The sequence below is a fragment of the Atheta coriaria genome, unplaced genomic scaffold, assembly GCF_025399875.1.
Source record: "Atheta coriaria isolate IRGN ID8LTWV9N9 unplaced genomic scaffold, Caltech_Dcor_3.1 hic_scaffold_2_pilon, whole genome shotgun sequence".
NCBI classification, from domain to species: Eukaryota; Metazoa; Arthropoda; class Insecta; order Coleoptera; family Staphylinidae; genus Dalotia; species Dalotia coriaria.
This window is the reverse complement of record NW_027045444.1, coordinates 5,487,815-5,502,903: the sequence shown is the minus strand read 5'-3', so window position 1 is coordinate 5,502,903 and position 15,089 is coordinate 5,487,815. Positions and strand designations below refer to the sequence as shown.

The 15,089-nt window shown below is 36.0% G+C and overlaps 4 protein-coding genes and 1 long non-coding RNA gene across 8 annotated transcripts; 2 read left to right on the top strand and 3 right to left on the bottom strand.

Annotated features, from left to right (window-relative positions):
- Window positions 1–504: 504 nt before the first annotated feature.
- On the bottom strand, window positions 505–6,471 carry LOC135801630 (E3 ubiquitin-protein ligase SHPRH-like). The gene is given in 9 exon segments (XM_065315092.1): window positions 505–1,779; window positions 1,846–2,564; window positions 2,628–3,264; window positions 3,320–4,172; window positions 4,175–5,282; window positions 5,285–5,463; window positions 5,544–5,717; window positions 5,773–6,134; window positions 6,196–6,471. Coding segments are annotated over 7 exon segments (3,768 nt in total). The 5' UTR covers window positions 5,581–5,717; window positions 5,773–6,134; window positions 6,196–6,471; the 3' UTR covers window positions 505–1,544.
- A 276-nt stretch (window positions 6,472–6,747) lies between these two features.
- Window positions 6,748–7,425, bottom strand: LOC135803261 (uncharacterized). The gene is made up of 2 exons (XR_010550774.1): window positions 7,005–7,425; window positions 6,748–6,931 (listed from the first exon to the last, which is right to left on the bottom strand). It is a non-coding gene; the product is annotated as an uncharacterized lncRNA (long non-coding RNA).
- Window positions 7,426–7,596: 171 nt separating this feature from the next.
- sea (mitochondrial citrate transporter scheggia) lies at window positions 7,597–10,529 on the top strand. 4 transcript variants are annotated; one of them, XM_065316856.1, is made up of 5 exons: window positions 7,597–7,850; window positions 9,103–9,226; window positions 9,296–9,503; window positions 9,578–9,966; window positions 10,030–10,529. In XM_065316856.1, the coding sequence occupies exons 2-5, from the start codon at window positions 9,118–9,120 to the stop codon at window positions 10,266–10,268; spliced, it is 945 nt and encodes a 314-aa protein (XP_065172928.1). In that variant the 5' UTR covers window positions 7,597–7,850; window positions 9,103–9,117; the 3' UTR covers window positions 10,269–10,529. The 4 variants fall into 4 exon arrangements, with proteins under 4 accessions (XP_065172928.1, XP_065172925.1, XP_065172927.1 ...); XM_065316853.1 differs by lacking the exon at window positions 7,597–7,850 and adding an exon at window positions 8,046–8,400; XM_065316855.1 differs by lacking the exon at window positions 7,597–7,850 and adding an exon at window positions 8,046–8,486.
- Window positions 10,530–10,712: 183 nt separating this feature from the next.
- Window positions 10,713–12,564, top strand: Rab35 (RAS oncogene family member Rab35). Its single transcript, XM_065316860.1, has 4 exons — window positions 10,713–11,004; window positions 11,120–11,294; window positions 11,354–11,478; window positions 11,546–12,564. Exons 1-4 carry the CDS (start codon window positions 10,953–10,955, stop codon window positions 11,797–11,799), a joined length of 606 nt encoding a protein of 201 aa, XP_065172932.1. The 5' UTR covers window positions 10,713–10,952; the 3' UTR covers window positions 11,800–12,564.
- Window positions 12,565–13,665: 1,101 nt separating this feature from the next.
- Window positions 13,666–14,819, bottom strand: Snap29 (Synaptosomal-associated protein 29kDa). The gene is made up of 2 exons (XM_065316858.1): window positions 14,255–14,819; window positions 13,666–14,179 (listed from the first exon to the last, which is right to left on the bottom strand). The coding sequence occupies exons 1-2, from the start codon at window positions 14,678–14,680 to the stop codon at window positions 13,850–13,852; spliced, it is 756 nt and encodes a 251-aa protein (XP_065172930.1). The 5' UTR covers window positions 14,681–14,819; the 3' UTR covers window positions 13,666–13,849.
- Between the last annotated feature and the right edge of the window lie 270 nt (window positions 14,820–15,089).

Sequence of the window (15,089 nt, the reverse complement as noted above, 5' to 3'; positions counted from 1 at the left end):
AATTTTTAAATTCTGTTTTCGGATTCTGTAAGCTAATAAAATTTTATATCGACTAGTTAAAATTATTTTCTTAACATTGACCGTTTAACAATTTGCAATTTTATAGAAAAAATTGAATATTTATGGAAATCAATTGAAATAACATGTATAAAAATCTGGCGGGAACTGTCTATGCTCACTTTCTGCGTTCCTAATATTCATTCTTTATTTTGTCGACTCTGCGAGGCAAAATCGCGCAAAATTTTGTCTCGAAACGGTTGAAAATAAGTTTGTAATATTCGGATCGCAGAAGTGTGAGGAGGCTGATACAGGTTTGCGGCAACTTGGCGGGTAAATTAAAAGTTTAAAAATAAAAGGTAGGGAAACTTTGAGAATGTTAGTTGAGATGGTGTTCATCAACAGAGGTCACTAGCAGTCACTTTAAATTAATTTTCGTCATATTTTTGTCCGTTTTTGAAATCTGAAAACGAATAAAACTAGGGATAAAAAATAATGATCAAAAAATAATCAAAAATATTATTTATTACAAACACAAATTATGGTTACAGAAAGTTTATACAATATATATCAACTCTTTTACAAACTAAATATATAAAAAAGTGAAAATCATCCATATGGTTCGCGAGTTACAACCAATTTTCCACCGCGTGTTCCTACAAAATCACAAATAGAGCTATTTTCAATTGCCATTTTTAGGGCACTTCTAGCCGCACTACAGGGTGAATCTAACGCGCTGATGAAAGAGCAACTCTCTAGCTATAAACTCATGCAAAGAAACTAAAAATCACCCTTATGGTTCAAGAGTTATGACCAATTTTCCATCGCGTGTTTTCACAAAATCACAAACAAGAGTGTTTTCAGCAGCCATTTTGGGGCACTTCTAAGCGCACTACAGGGTGAATCTAGGGCGCAGATGAAAGAGCAACTCTTTAGCTATAAACTTATGCAAAGAAACTACAAATTACCCATATGGTTCGCAAGATATAGCCCATTTTCCACCGCGTGTTTTTAAAAAATCAAAAACAAGAGTGTTTTCAGCGGCCATTTTGGGGCACTTCTAAGCGCACTACAGGGTGAATCAAGGGCGCAAATGAAAGAGCAACTCTTTAGCTATAAATTCATACAAAGAAACTAAAAATCACCCTTATGGTTCAAGAGTTATGACCAATTTTCCCCCGCGTGATTTCACAAAATCACAAACAAGAGTGTTTTCAGCGGCCATTTTGAGGAACTTCTATGCGCACTACGGGGTGAATCTAAGGCGCAAAGGATAGAGCAACTCTTTAGCTATACTCGTACAGAGAATCAAAAAATCACCCTTATGGTTCGTGAGTTATAGCCCATTTTCCACCGCGTGTTTTCAAAAAATCATTTGTGATATTTTCAGCGGCCATTTTAGGGTATTTCTAGACGCAGTACGGGGTGAATCTAGGGTGCTCCACGGCAATGTAAGTACTTAAAAAAATCCCAAATAACCCTTACAGTTCGTGAGTTATTACCAAATGGGATAAATGATCTTATAGTAAAGGTGCAAATTAAAAACCCTACTCAACAACCCCTGCAACCACATCCTCATTCTCCAATCCGTCTTCTTGTACTTCATCCGCCGCATTTACACATAAATCTTCATCTGTTTCCCACGAACCAAACAGCAAATCCTTGAGTTGCCGAACGGTGATTTCTGCTCTAGTCCATTTCGACTTATCCTTGGATGATGTAACCCTTTGGATGCTCGCCTCGATACTATCCCTCATAATAAACTTATGAACCACAGTTTTCCTACAACAATAAACCAAAAATCAACATACTATTCCCAACACTATAACAAAAAATATATCAAACAACCTTTTCTGACCAATACGATGCACCCTTCCAATCGCCTGCAGCTCCTCGGCAGGATCCAGAATCGGCTCCGCGAAAATCACATGCGTAGCTTCAATTAAATTCAACCCTTTAGCCCCCAAATTCACAGGCAGTATCATCGCAGTAACGCCTTTCTCCACATCTTTAAAATCCTCAACAGTTTTCACAACCTGCTTACCACTCATAAGCACCACTGACTTAATATCGTTCTGCTCAAAGATATCCTTAAGTATCTTCAACACAGGTTGAAACGACGAAAATACCAGCACCTTAACACCCTCTTCCTCTTGCATCAATTCCTTGATGAGTCTTACAATCCTGCCAACTTTACTTGAACAGTTTCCATTGACAACAATATCATCAGTCTCCACAACTGTCTGCGGTTTAAAAAGCGACTGATCCACACAGCTTATCTCAGATAAAGGCTGAACTTGTCTGCAGACCGCACAAGTAATTTTCTGATCCGCACGAACCATATTCCTGCCCACAATGGTCTCCATACAAACCAGACAGAAGGCATGGCCACACTGCATCATGTTCCACGACTTCTCCAGTGGATATCTACAAATCGGGCAAGGGTCCAAGTTTTGTTCGTCGCGATTATGCAAAGAGACGAGGTACTTATTCGTCCCTAAACATTTTTCTAACTTTGCTGTGTGTCCCTTATGCTCTTGCTCCAAATTAAAACGATAAACATCAATCTACAACAAAAAATAAATAAAATCATCAAACACATTCAACATCACATTAAAATATAAGCTTACCTCGTGTTCGGATAACTCATTAATATGTTCTAAATTATTAGCTATCTCATTTGAGAGTTGCCGTAAAACCCTATGCTTCTTAGGTCCATTTGCTCCTTCCTCCTGCTCGTCCTTCAACTGCAACCTTGTTTTACAAATCACCAACTCATCATTCGCACAAAGTTGCGCTTCGAGGTACGTCCACGCCTTGCGCAGCTCTCTAAACTCCTTCTTTTGTAACTCAATCATCTTCAGAAATGTTTCACCATCTTGCAACGCATCACTTAGATGTTTAAGCTTTGTATTCGCCAATCTCACCAGACCGGTAATAATCAACTCCTGCTCGGAAGGCTGCCAATTCTTCTGCTTACCACTGGCAGCTAAATCCTTTTGAAACAACACCTCTTCATACTGTTGGAGAAGTTTATTCACAACACAAAAACGGCATAGTTCTGTGTCTGCTGCTTTGCGTTTTTTATCAGGTCGCAGATGACAATCGACAGTCTCACGTATAATTTCAGGCGTGAATGTTATACGTTCACCGGAAGGAGTTATTTCATACAGATCATTAACACCAGTCATTGCTGCCTCACGCAGAGTTCCAATTGATGTTAACCAAGTCATAAGATATTCAATGATAAACGATTGACTTGGACGACTGGAAAATTCAAAAAAATATTAGTAAATATAATATAAAACACATAATAACTTACAATTTAGTGTTTTTTAAATTCTCCAAAAGTCGCTTCACACGTTGCATCAGCATATTCTTCAAATCAGCCGCAAAAATCCCCGCTACAAGATCAGCATACCAAGCATCATCATTGGTCATCTTCTCTTGTAAGTCACCGATATTCTCACTGACTTCATTCAGGACTTGTATCACCTGTTTGGTTTGATGTTCGTATTTCTGAATGTATTCATGCTCTACATATTCTTGTTTCGCTTTCAACTCAACCCCGGAAAGTTTCACATCTTGCCCTAAAGAATTACTCAAATTCACCGACAGATTCTCATCAGCTTCAACCAAAAGCTTTAAATTATATATTGTGTGAATCATTGGCAGTTTATCAATCGAAAGATCTTTATACTTCTCTTCCAGCTGCATTACTTTAACATAAAACTCAGCAGCAGTTAGTGGATTATTCAACAAGAGATATAATCCCGCCAGGCCATTATACGAAGCAATAATCATGCGTAAATGATCTTCGCAGTCGTTCACATTACGCGCAATGAGCGCATCAAGTAATTCCTGCATGGAATTCACAGGTTTTTTGGTGAGTAAATATCTACCATTGACAACATTGTGATGAACGCACACTCTACGCAGTGCTGATACAGGTTGTAATAAACCTTTAAGCTCACCAGCGGACATACTCATTAACTGCATGAATTCATCCAATTTCGCTGCTTTTTCCAGGAATAACTTCCGGCATTCTTTTGTTTCACAATCGTAGAAATACCGCTCGACTTGTGTGAAATCCACATGATGATACCGCACAGTCTGTGGCGGAATATCAATCTGATCCAAAACCAAACACTTTCTTGTCCTCCATAAGACTTTAGCAAAAATTCTACTAAAAACGTCTCATCTCCATTCAGATATGTATTATACAGAGTATTCGTAAAAATCTCGTAGTCATCAAACGGTGCAAGATGCAAATATTCAACCAGACCATAAAGATCTGCGATTGATATACTCACAGGTGTACCAGTGATAGCCCAGCGGAAATCCGCGCGTAATTTCTGCGCCATATTAGCAACCATACTTCCGGCATTCTCTACAGTTTGCGCCTCGTCTAAACAAAGTCTTTTCCATTGGACAAATGTAATCGCTGAGCCTGGTGATGAATATTTCCTCTGATTCCGTAGAGATTTACCAGCGCATTGATCAACGAAATAAAACTCATTTTGCAGGACAGTGTATGTGGTCACAACGACATCATAACTGGCAAGTTTTGTTGGATAAACCGGTGTGAGGATATTAGATCCATCATAACAGAGTACATTTAGATTACGTCCGACATGTTTGGCGATTTCATTGAGCCATTGTTGGCACAAACTCATCGGACAGACGATTAACGTACCTTTGGAGATAATCGGTGGGTGTTTTGACCAGCATTGTGAGCAACGAAAGGGCCCGCAGGTTTTATCATAACCCACGCAGTTGTAGTGCTGTTTTTTATTACAATCAACACAGGTTTTGAGATTTCTTTCTTCGAATGATCCGCAGATACAAGCAACGTCGTATTGTTGTTTTTCTCTTTGGTCCCATACGGAAGTTAGGGTTTTCTCATAGATGATTTTCATTCGTTCACGTAGAGTAGTTGCTTGTTCATCAACGGAAGCTTCTCGGCCATCTTCCCTCATCACTGCGATTGTATACGCTGGGCGTTTGCGTTGTCGATGAACACAGACTTTTTTCTCAACATTTTCTTCGTTATTTTCGTTTAAACTGTCAAAATCAGCAAGGATTATGCCGAGTACTTCAATGGTTTTACCCAAACCCATTTCATCGGCGAGTATTGCTCCGTTTTGTGATGCTTCAATTAAAGGTTTCTCAAGGCAGACATTGCCTTGATACTGATCGAAATAAACTGTTAGAAATGGCAGTTTTATTTGTACATAACTAGGATGCATTTGTAGTCGGGACTCATCCGTCATGCTACTCGCTGCTTTTTCTTTTTAAGCATCCATTTCACTGCGTCTTTTTGATATGGACGTAAAGTTGGTCGCAACCATTGAGATTGTATGAATTCAGATGGATTTTCTTCTTTTTTGATTAAATCTAATTGATAATCACGAATTTTATGGAATACTTTTTCGACTGTGTCGATTGTATCAATTTTTTTCTTTGCTATTAATGAAATATGGATTAATATATAACTTTATAACTGTTTAAATGAAATAACTTAATAAATTATTGAAATTACTTACATTTATTTAATGGTTCACATCCTATGTTGTATATCATGTTGAAAAGTTGTGTAACAATCCGTCGTGTCTTTAAAGCTTCATTTTGGAACGGAAGTTGCCGGAAATAAACCTTTAGCAGGACATCTTCATTTGACTTTTCAAGATTCAAGTAAAACTTTTTACTTTGCAATAAAGCTATCAACAAAAACAGTTTTATTAATAACATAACTAATAAAAATATGTAATTTACCTTTAATAAATGGAGAATCCACTTGTATTTCAATGCCCCAGAGAATTTCTTCATCTCTTAACACAACTAAAATGTCCAATTCATTGTCTCTTTTAATATGTACATGAGAATTTGTTTTGAGTTCATCAAAACCATCCAAACGTGGGTAGTTATCCGAAATTTTACCCAAAATAAAACTACCAATATAAAATTCTTCTTTGTTCACTGGTGGTAACACAAATAGCAACTTTTCTTGTCTCTGTTGCCTTTTTTCTTTGGCTGTGTGGGTTTCTTTTTAATGATAATTGGATAATCGTAATTCATTGTAGATATTTAGATTGTAAATAAAATGTATTAAAAATTCTTATTGAGATAGTTATCACCTAAAATGAGTTTTTTTTTGTTAAAACTAAGAACTAAGTAAAACTTGGGTAAAATACTTACATAAATCAATACGTCCGCTTATAAACTACACTGTCCAACTTTAAAACACTATACTAATTGATTAAATAGTTATAAAACTTATAAAAGATCACTTATTTTATTAAACAATTGCGAACGACCTGCACAACTTTTAGAGGTTAGAGAGTTGGTGTAAACAACGCTCGAAAATACTTCAGATAGTTTTGCTTAGAGGGCGCTACTGGTAGGCTTCCCAAAACCTAGTGTTACGCATTAATTGTAAACAATTAAATAAACGGTTTAAACATTGTTTACAACTACAAACAACAACCCAATCATGATTAGCAAATGAAACATGCATATTACTATTCAAAACAATATATTTTGTAGCTTAAACAGTATGATTTGTTAAATAATTATTTGAATTTAACACAAATTCGGTAACACTCAATCTATACTGGTTTATATTTTTACCGACAGATGTCGCCACAACTTGTTATTTAACATAGGCAACTTGAACTACATATTGATATACTGGGTGTACCAAACTACAAAAAGCTATAAAACATTAAAAAATTAATAAAACAAGAAATATGCATTTTTGTTAGAGTATATTTATAAAAATATTATAATAGAATTATTACAATTGAATTTTCAAATAATTTCAACCCAGTTTTGAGTTTAAAATAAGAATTATTCTTGTGTTACCCCCGTTGCATGCATGTACTTATTCAATATAAACAAACAACAAAAACAACTTCAACTGACTAACCTCTCACTGTGGAAACACCCAAAACCACAAAAGTTATTAATATGTAAGCAAACAACATTAATTCCCAATAATTACTTACTGTAAAATTCCACAGGGCGGAAAACAAATTAGCTCTGTGTCCATTCGACGCCAATCATGTTGTCAGCGCCGACCGCCTCCAGAACCACATCATAAAATGCATGAAGAAGCATCCCAACCATCTCACCTGCCCATTCTTTGCAGAGCACAAATTCGTCAACGAGACTGACTATAAAATGCACATCTTGACCTGCCCAATGAAGAGACACTTCTATACAGCTGCCATTCAATATGTCCCAAAGGCATGGGAAGGCGCCTCATCATCATCAACCTATAACAATAACAATATCAACAATGTACCAATTGAAAATGATGATGAGAATTGGTAATCACAACCAATCCACGATTATATCTGTAACCAAACTTGAATATTAAACAATAAACGTATTCCTAACATAGACAACCAACCATACATGAAATTATTGATTACTATGACTTACACAACAATAAATACCGGAAAAGGGAGAAAGCAGGAATGTAATGACACGAGGGATGATTTCAGGGGGATGCCGGCATCGCTATCAGTCCATATCGTGCCACGCAATAGCTTATCACTTACATTTTACAAAAATCACACAAAAATAAACAATTTACAGACATAAAGTGATAACAAAAGATAAGAACAGTGTTAGTTTATGATATAACACACAAACAAACAAATAAAACGGAAATAATCAGTAGGAAGAAGAAATACTCGAAATTGAAAGACTTTCAAGTGAAAAACGTGTAAAAAACAACGAAAACAAATGAAACACGTGGAATTTTTCGAGCGTAACAGTAGTAAAACCTAACGGGACTTTAATTCGAGTGCAGCCCAAGTGGAAAACTACGAAATTTGACTTTACAAGTAAGTTCTATGTCTACAACAAAAAGTGACACAGCATTTTTAATACGAAACAAAAAAAGTACTCGAAATTAAAATTAAAATTAAAAAGCAGTTAACAGCAGGAATGAGTGAGATAACACGAACGAGCGAGTACTTATGTTATGAATTAACAATGATCAAGTCCGACTGGTTGAGTTTGTTTAGAGTTCAACTATGCTCACCGAGCGAGTGCTGGAACAGTCGTCGATGTGCGACGATCACACGAATCGGCCTCAAGTTAACTCAGTTGCTACGTGTGCACGTTTATTTATTTATTGTTATTACAACCGGCGGCAAGCTGGTCAAGCATTCGACTTGTTCGGCACAAAGCCAAGCATCTAAAACATCAAACATTGAATTAATATCGAAAAGAAACAATTTTTAAGTAAATTTTAGTGAAATCTAAGGTATTATTGAAGGTTTCCACTTGATGATGAATAAACCAAACTGGAAACTAGTTTAATAGACCAAGTTGACTAGTTGTACGCCTCACGCGATTGTTACAAGTCGTGTTTCGCTGTTAAGTAATTGAGTAAGTGACTTAAGTAAGGAATAAACATAAATAAACAAAGTGCAGCACGAAAAACTGAAAAACCATTGAAAATTGATAGAAAAAAGGTCAGAATTGTTATTTAATAGACATTTTGATGTGAATTTCAAGCAAAAATAACTTGATTCGCGTTTATGTTAAGCAATTCGACGCTTCAAGGCCGTCTGGCGTCGTTTCCAGTCGTGATGCAGTTGTAATATTAACATTAGCTCGATAAAAATAAACTTTACGTTTCAAAACCAAGAAAAATTAGTTATATCATAGTGTATTAACTAAATATTAACTAAATATTAACTAAATTCTTGTTATTGACCTCTTATCAAGTTATTATGATTATTACATTATGATTACGTGATTTATGCGTTATCACTATCGTGTAAGTGTAATATTTGAAACGTTTTCGATGTCCGAAATGCAATTTTGCGTTGTGTCCACGTTATTACATAACATGTACATTCGTACATCACGAATAATAAGCGATAACCGAAATGATATGCATCGTAAAGGCATTAACATCGTATGACTTTCAAAAGACGATAACACTTGGATCCGAGTAGGTTTGTGCGGTTCTGTCAGTTGTAATCTGATATTACTACGGGAAGGTTAATAAAACTTGTTCATTTCTGACTTTGTGACATATTTTTTCGAGTTTGACTTTGACTAACCTTTTTTTGTATCCTGCAGAATTTCCAAAGGAAAATGGCGGCGAATAACTCCAGTCCCTTTCTGTATCGAAGATGGATGATGAATAACAGTGCTGCCGCCACGCCAGCGGCCGGAAGTAAAGGATTGAAAGGAATTGTTGCTGGTAAGTTGATAATATACCCTGAAATATGAGTATTATATTAATTATACAATTAATAAATGTGTTTTTAAGGTGGTATTACTGGCGGAATTGAAATTTGTATCACCTTTCCCACGGAGTACGTAAAAACGCAATTGCAGTTGGACGAGAAAGGCGACAGGAAGAAATATAACGGTATCATTGACTGTGTGAAGAAAACCGTCCAGGAACGTGGTGTTTTTGGTCTCTATCGCGGTCTCAGCGTGTTAATCTACGGATCTATACCGAAAAGTGCTGTGAGGTACTAGTGTAAACTTAAAATTTGTGTATGTTTGGTTGCCTACATTAATTTTTCAATTTTATAAATAATTTTAGATTTGGAACTTTTGAACAGTTGAAAACTTTCCTACAAAATGAAAATAATCAACTTACGCCAATCAACCGACTGCTGTGTGGTCTCGGCGCGGGTGTAGGTGAAGCTATTTTCGCCGTGACACCCATGGAGACCATCAAAGTGAAGTTTATCAATGATCAACGTCTTGCAACTCCGCAATACCGTGGATTCCTGCATGGTGTGACGACAATTGTGAAAACAGAAGGTTTTGGTGGGTTGTACAAAGGACTCACCGCTACTATACTCAAACAGGGTACCAATCAAGCGATGAGATTCGGCGTGATGGAAACCCTCAAGGATTGGTACCGTGGTGATGATCCCAATAAAAGCGTACCGAAACCGGTTATCGGTGTTTTCGGTGCTTTCGCTGGTAAATAATACAAATTAATCAATAATTATTTATAAATATTAATATTATATACCTTTTGTGTAGGTTTTGTGTCCGTGATGGGCAACACCCCGCTGGACGTGGTGAAAACAAGAATGCAGGGCCTGGAAGCAGCGAAATACAAGAATACCTTCGATTGCATGCGACTTGTGTTCGTCAATGAAGGCGTGAAGGCGTTCTATAAGGGTACCATACCAAGATTGAGTCGTGTATGTTTGGACGTCGCCATTACCTTCATGCTCTACGAGACTATCATCGACGTGTTCAACAAGGTGTGGCACTAGGTCCCCTGACTGTGTTCGTCATTTCTGCAACAAAAAGATAAAAAGATTAGGGACCGCCGCCATTTTTATCACAAGCCAAAAATCATTCCACTATGATTTTAATTTATACAATATATTCTATACATATTTGTGGCACGTTTTTGGGGGGAATGTGTGTCGAGAGGCGTATGTTTGTACATTTTTAACTGTTTAGATGCTTTTTCACCGTGATAGTTGTAGATATATTAAATAATTTGTAATAAAATTTATTTCATACGTTGATTTTGAAAAACACTCTGTATAGTAACATGTAAGTCTGGTTGCAGATACACAGATCATATATCTATATATACTAAAAATTGATAGTCTGTCAAAAAAGGGGGGATATAAACTGTCATTGTATATGGCGTATAAAAAATTTGACAGTTTTGCAAAAAACTATCCTTGTGATATATATGAATTTTGACAGTTGGTTGACAGGCGACAGCTCAACTGCCTGAATGGGCTGTGAATGCGGCTGATTTTCTCCGTTCGCAAAGCGCCGCCCGACTTGCCCGGATGATAATATCAGCTTATCATTCGCCCACAATCACCGACGCCCGTGCGCGCACCGTGGAGTCATCGCCATCCGCACGCCCGCGACTTTTGGGGCGCGCTCGCTAAATGCGCCCGAGTGCAACCGCACACATTGCAAGTCACTGAAAGATGGCCAAGGATTATGATCACTTGTTTAAATTGTTAATAATTGGCGATAGCGGTACGTAGCAATCAAGAAAACACTCAAAACATCAATTCACATATTACACCTGAACAACTCACAACAAAAAAACATAATAAAACACATTTAATAAACATTTTTCTATGATTTTTAGGGGTGGGCAAAAGCTCTCTGCTGTTGCGCTTCGCCGATAACACATTCAACGGCAGTTATATCACCACAATCGGCGTGGACTTCAAGATACGCACGGTGGATGTGAATGGCTCGCGAGTTAAGCTGCAGATATGGGACACAGCAGGGCAGGAACGATTTAGAACAATTACTAGCACGTAAGTCATCAAAAACCACAAAAAAACATTAAAAAAACTCATAATTATTAATATTTTAGGTACTATAGAGGCACCCATGGTGTAATTGTGGTCTACGATGTGACAAATGGTGAATCTTTCGCGAATGTGAAGCGATGGCTGCACGAAATTGAACAAAATTGTGATGTTGTAAATAAAGTGCTTGGTAACTATACATTTACATCAAATAATCCCAAAAATTAATTTTAATTTCTATGTTTTTATATTTTTAGTGGGGAACAAAAACGATGAACCAGAAAGAAAAGTCGTACTCACCGAGGACGCGAAACGCTTCGCCAGCACGATGCAGATCGAATTGTTCGAAACGTCCGCAAAGGACAACCTCAACGTCGAGGAGATGTTCCTGAGCATCACGCGTGAAGTCCTCCGGCAGAAGCTGGACATGCGGGAGCGCCAGCAGGGCGATAATCAGGACACCGTCAACCTGCGCAAAGCCAACAAACCCAAGCGGAAGAACTGCTGCTAGCAGCGCTCTACAACCAACAAAATAAAAACAACTCCAGTCAGCAGACAAGACAGTAAAAACAATAATTTTACAATTAAGAAACAAACAATATTCAAAAAAAAAAAATGAAGTAAGTGCATGATTCACATGTGTGCTACAATTCCAATTTGTTTGTCGTCGCAATTTGATACTAGTTAAGTATGTTTAGGTAAGCAAACGTAACGCAGTACCCAAAAATTATTTTTTAACGCCCCACTTATCGTACCGAATGTTTGAAATTAACAAAATGAGAGACAGAACTGATGATATTAACCTAGTTAATAGCAGATACATCAAAATAGCAAACAAAGCAAGCATTTGTTAACCATTATTCGTTTAGAGTTTGTGTGTGCGAAATAATTGCCAATCTAATGATTCCACTCTTTTAGTTTATTACTACTTTATTATTACTATGATGATGATGATGAAGATGATTCTGTACTATTGCAACTTATGATGATGTTATTGTAAATCTATATTCATTCTCCCTTTGTATTGTATTGTATGTAATTAAGTAAGGAGATTATTTTTATGAATTCTTTTATCAGTGCGCGTGTGAGATGGCTGCGTGGTGAATTGATGAATGTTGTTGCATTTTATACCAGTCATATCTATCCGATGATGTTGAGGTGCAGTGCGAAGAGCAATGCCGGATTGCTTTCGGCGTTTGTGAATATTTACATACATACATGGACACATGATGAGAAATGATGTACTTTGTGTATAAAAATAAACAAAATCATGGAATTTTTGGTTTTGGAATTCGAAAATGGAAATAAAGTTGGTTTACCTGTTGTGTGGTGGATCAAGATGGCGGTGGTTGACGGTAGAAAGGGAGAAAACTGAAAGATAGGCAACTTATAATACAAAATACATGAAAATTGCAGAAAAAAGTTAAAAATTAATAAATTAAACGAGAAATAATGATTTTTAAATATAAAACATGACTTTACTAAAGAATTTTACATAAAATTCATGTTTTTTAAGTAACAAAAACATGATTTTAACTAAAATTCTCATAAAAATAAGGTTTAACCTCAAGAAAATCACAAAAAATGTTAAAAATGAACTAATTCAACATTAAACAGTTGATTTCTAAACATTAAACATAAGAAAACTTGTTTTTATGCTAATTTTACTTAAAATTCATGTTTTTACTAAGAAAAACACCGTTTTAATTGATAATTTAAGCAAAATTATTCTAAAAAACCAAATGTGGCCCCCCATTTTATGTAGGCAACCAAACATACACAAAAATCTAAATTTACATCATTTATATCAAGAAAATCACAAAATATTGTTAAAAATCAAACGATACACAATGATTTTCAAGCATAAAACACAAAAAACTACTTTTCATACAAATTTTACTTAAATTTCACATTTTCAAGCAAAAAACAAGATTTTAATCAATTTTTAAGTAAAATTTCCATAAAAAATCAAAATAACCTTCAATTTAATTCTAAAAATCTAAACTTGACACATTTACTAGCAATCTCTAAATAACACTTGAACAAATCAAACATTCATGCGGGTACTTGGAAATGTTAATCATTATCACCAACTAAACAAATACAAATACAAACACGGAAACAAAATAAACACGAAATAAACTTACGCTCGATTGCACTTTGATTGCGTCCATATTGCATGAATCCATGAATGACTCACAATTGATACCAGCACATGTACAAAACAATTAATCTTCGATTCTGTTTCTGTTTCTCTTTAAATTTTCATTCTCTCTTTGATTCTGAGTCACTTTCAGTGAGTCACAAGCACAAAGTCCACTCAATACATTCACTTAAATTAAACTTAATTAAATCGTAATAAATATCCCTTTGTCAATTCTTTCAACATACAACATATAATTTATATACTTTAAGCATGATATCATAGAGATTTGTGTTTGCATTGCGCCCAAACGCATGAAACAATGAACTTTGGGCACGACACGTGCAATATTTATATTATTATATTTTGTGGACATGTGGGAAGCGATTTACTATCATTTTATATTAATCTAGGTATATTATTTTTTGCCTAGGATGCGATTCATGTCTTTGTTCTGTTTCTGAATCGTTATATCCGCCGTTTCGGTTTTGTACATGATACCTTCAATCAAACCATTCTGCGTGTCGATTTCCGATGATAAATCAGAAGCGAGACCTTTCAGACGACCAATCGACGAACTCATCTCGTTTAAATTGGCCTCCAGTCTCTGACTGATCTGTTTACTGCCTGAAGGTGACGTTGCGTTTGTATTATAATCAGCTGGGAGGTTTTTTAACCTCGTAACTGGGTGATTATCATATCTATCGTAGTTATCTAACGTTTCGTTTATACTAGATGAATTTGTAACCTAAAAATTTTAAAAGTTTTAATTATAGGTTATTTCAATGTAAATGTCAAATTTTTTATAGGTTATGTTATATACTTTTGTTGTTGAAGGTGTGCTTGGTGTCCCAGTTGGGGTTTTATCATTCCTGCCGGACATGTAGTTCTTCAAACTGCTGAAAACACTCTTGATGCCATTGATGTGTTTTTGTGAGAAACGCAGCGTGTGATTGATTTCATCCAGTCGTTTATCAGTTCTTTCAAGTTGTTCGCGTTGTCTGGAAAGTTCTTCAGCAGTGGCAATGCCGATTTGTTCAGAGTCTCGTAACAGGCCAATAGAGCGTTCCGAGCTTTGTATCGTGCGATCTTCGATCTGCCTGCGGCGTTCTTGGAATGATTGTACTTGTTCGTCGAATGTTGATTGTGGTTTGTTTCGAGATGCTGAAGAATTACGGAGAAATGTCTCGTCATCGACGTCGTCTTCGTCGAATGGCGTTGTGGAGGACGTGTAACGATGGCCAGACATTTTTATTGTTCTTGAGAGGTGGTTATAGGAACACAAAGTAGGACAAAGTACGTTTTTAGTTAATTAATGAGCGAATATTGTGTTGTGCTGTGGGTTGACTGTTGTCGACTGATGATGGGCTGATTTTTGACAGGTTAAAAGGGGGGAATGTGTCAAAAGCAACTGACATTGAAAAATATTAAAAATTAAATGAATTTCAACCACAAAATAGTAAAAAATGACTTAAAATATATATAAAAACATTAAATAAATAATATTATTAATAAATATCTTAATTATTTATATTTTATAACATTTTTAGTTTAATTTTTATACATGTGTATACCTATCCCCCCAAAGTGTATGTTTGGTTGCCTATGTTAACATACCATATGTATACTTTAAAAACTTTTGACCAAAACTTTGTTTG

What these genes read in the sequence shown, in the direction of transcription:
- Rab35 (XM_065316860.1), top strand. Translation starts at nt 10,953, where the DNA reads ATGGCCAAGGATTATGATCACTTGTTTAAATTGTTAATAATTGGCGAT. An exon ending in TTTAGAACAATTACTAGCAC is followed by an intron (nt 11,295 to 11,353) that starts GTAAGTCATCAA and finishes TTAATATTTTAG; the next exon opens with GTACTATAGAGGCACCCATG. An exon ending in TGTTGTAAATAAAGTGCTTG is followed by an intron (nt 11,479 to 11,545) that starts GTAACTATACAT and finishes TTATATTTTTAG; the next exon opens with TGGGGAACAAAAACGATGAA.
- sea (XM_065316856.1), top strand. Translation starts at nt 9,118, where the DNA reads ATGGCGGCGAATAACTCCAGTCCCTTTCTGTATCGAAGATGGATGATG. An exon ending in ATTGAAAGGAATTGTTGCTG is followed by an intron (nt 9,227 to 9,295) that starts GTAAGTTGATAA and finishes TGTGTTTTTAAG; the next exon opens with GTGGTATTACTGGCGGAATT. An exon ending in TGTTTTCGGTGCTTTCGCTG is followed by an intron (nt 9,967 to 10,029) that starts GTAAATAATACA and finishes CCTTTTGTGTAG; the next exon opens with GTTTTGTGTCCGTGATGGGC.
- Snap29 (XM_065316858.1), bottom strand. Translation starts at nt 14,680, where the DNA reads ATGTCTGGCCATCGTTACACGTCCTCCACAACGCCATTCGACGAAGAC. An exon ending in GCACACCTTCAACAACAAAA is followed by an intron (nt 14,180 to 14,254) that starts GTATATAACATA and finishes TAAAATTTTTAG; the next exon opens with GTTACAAATTCATCTAGTAT.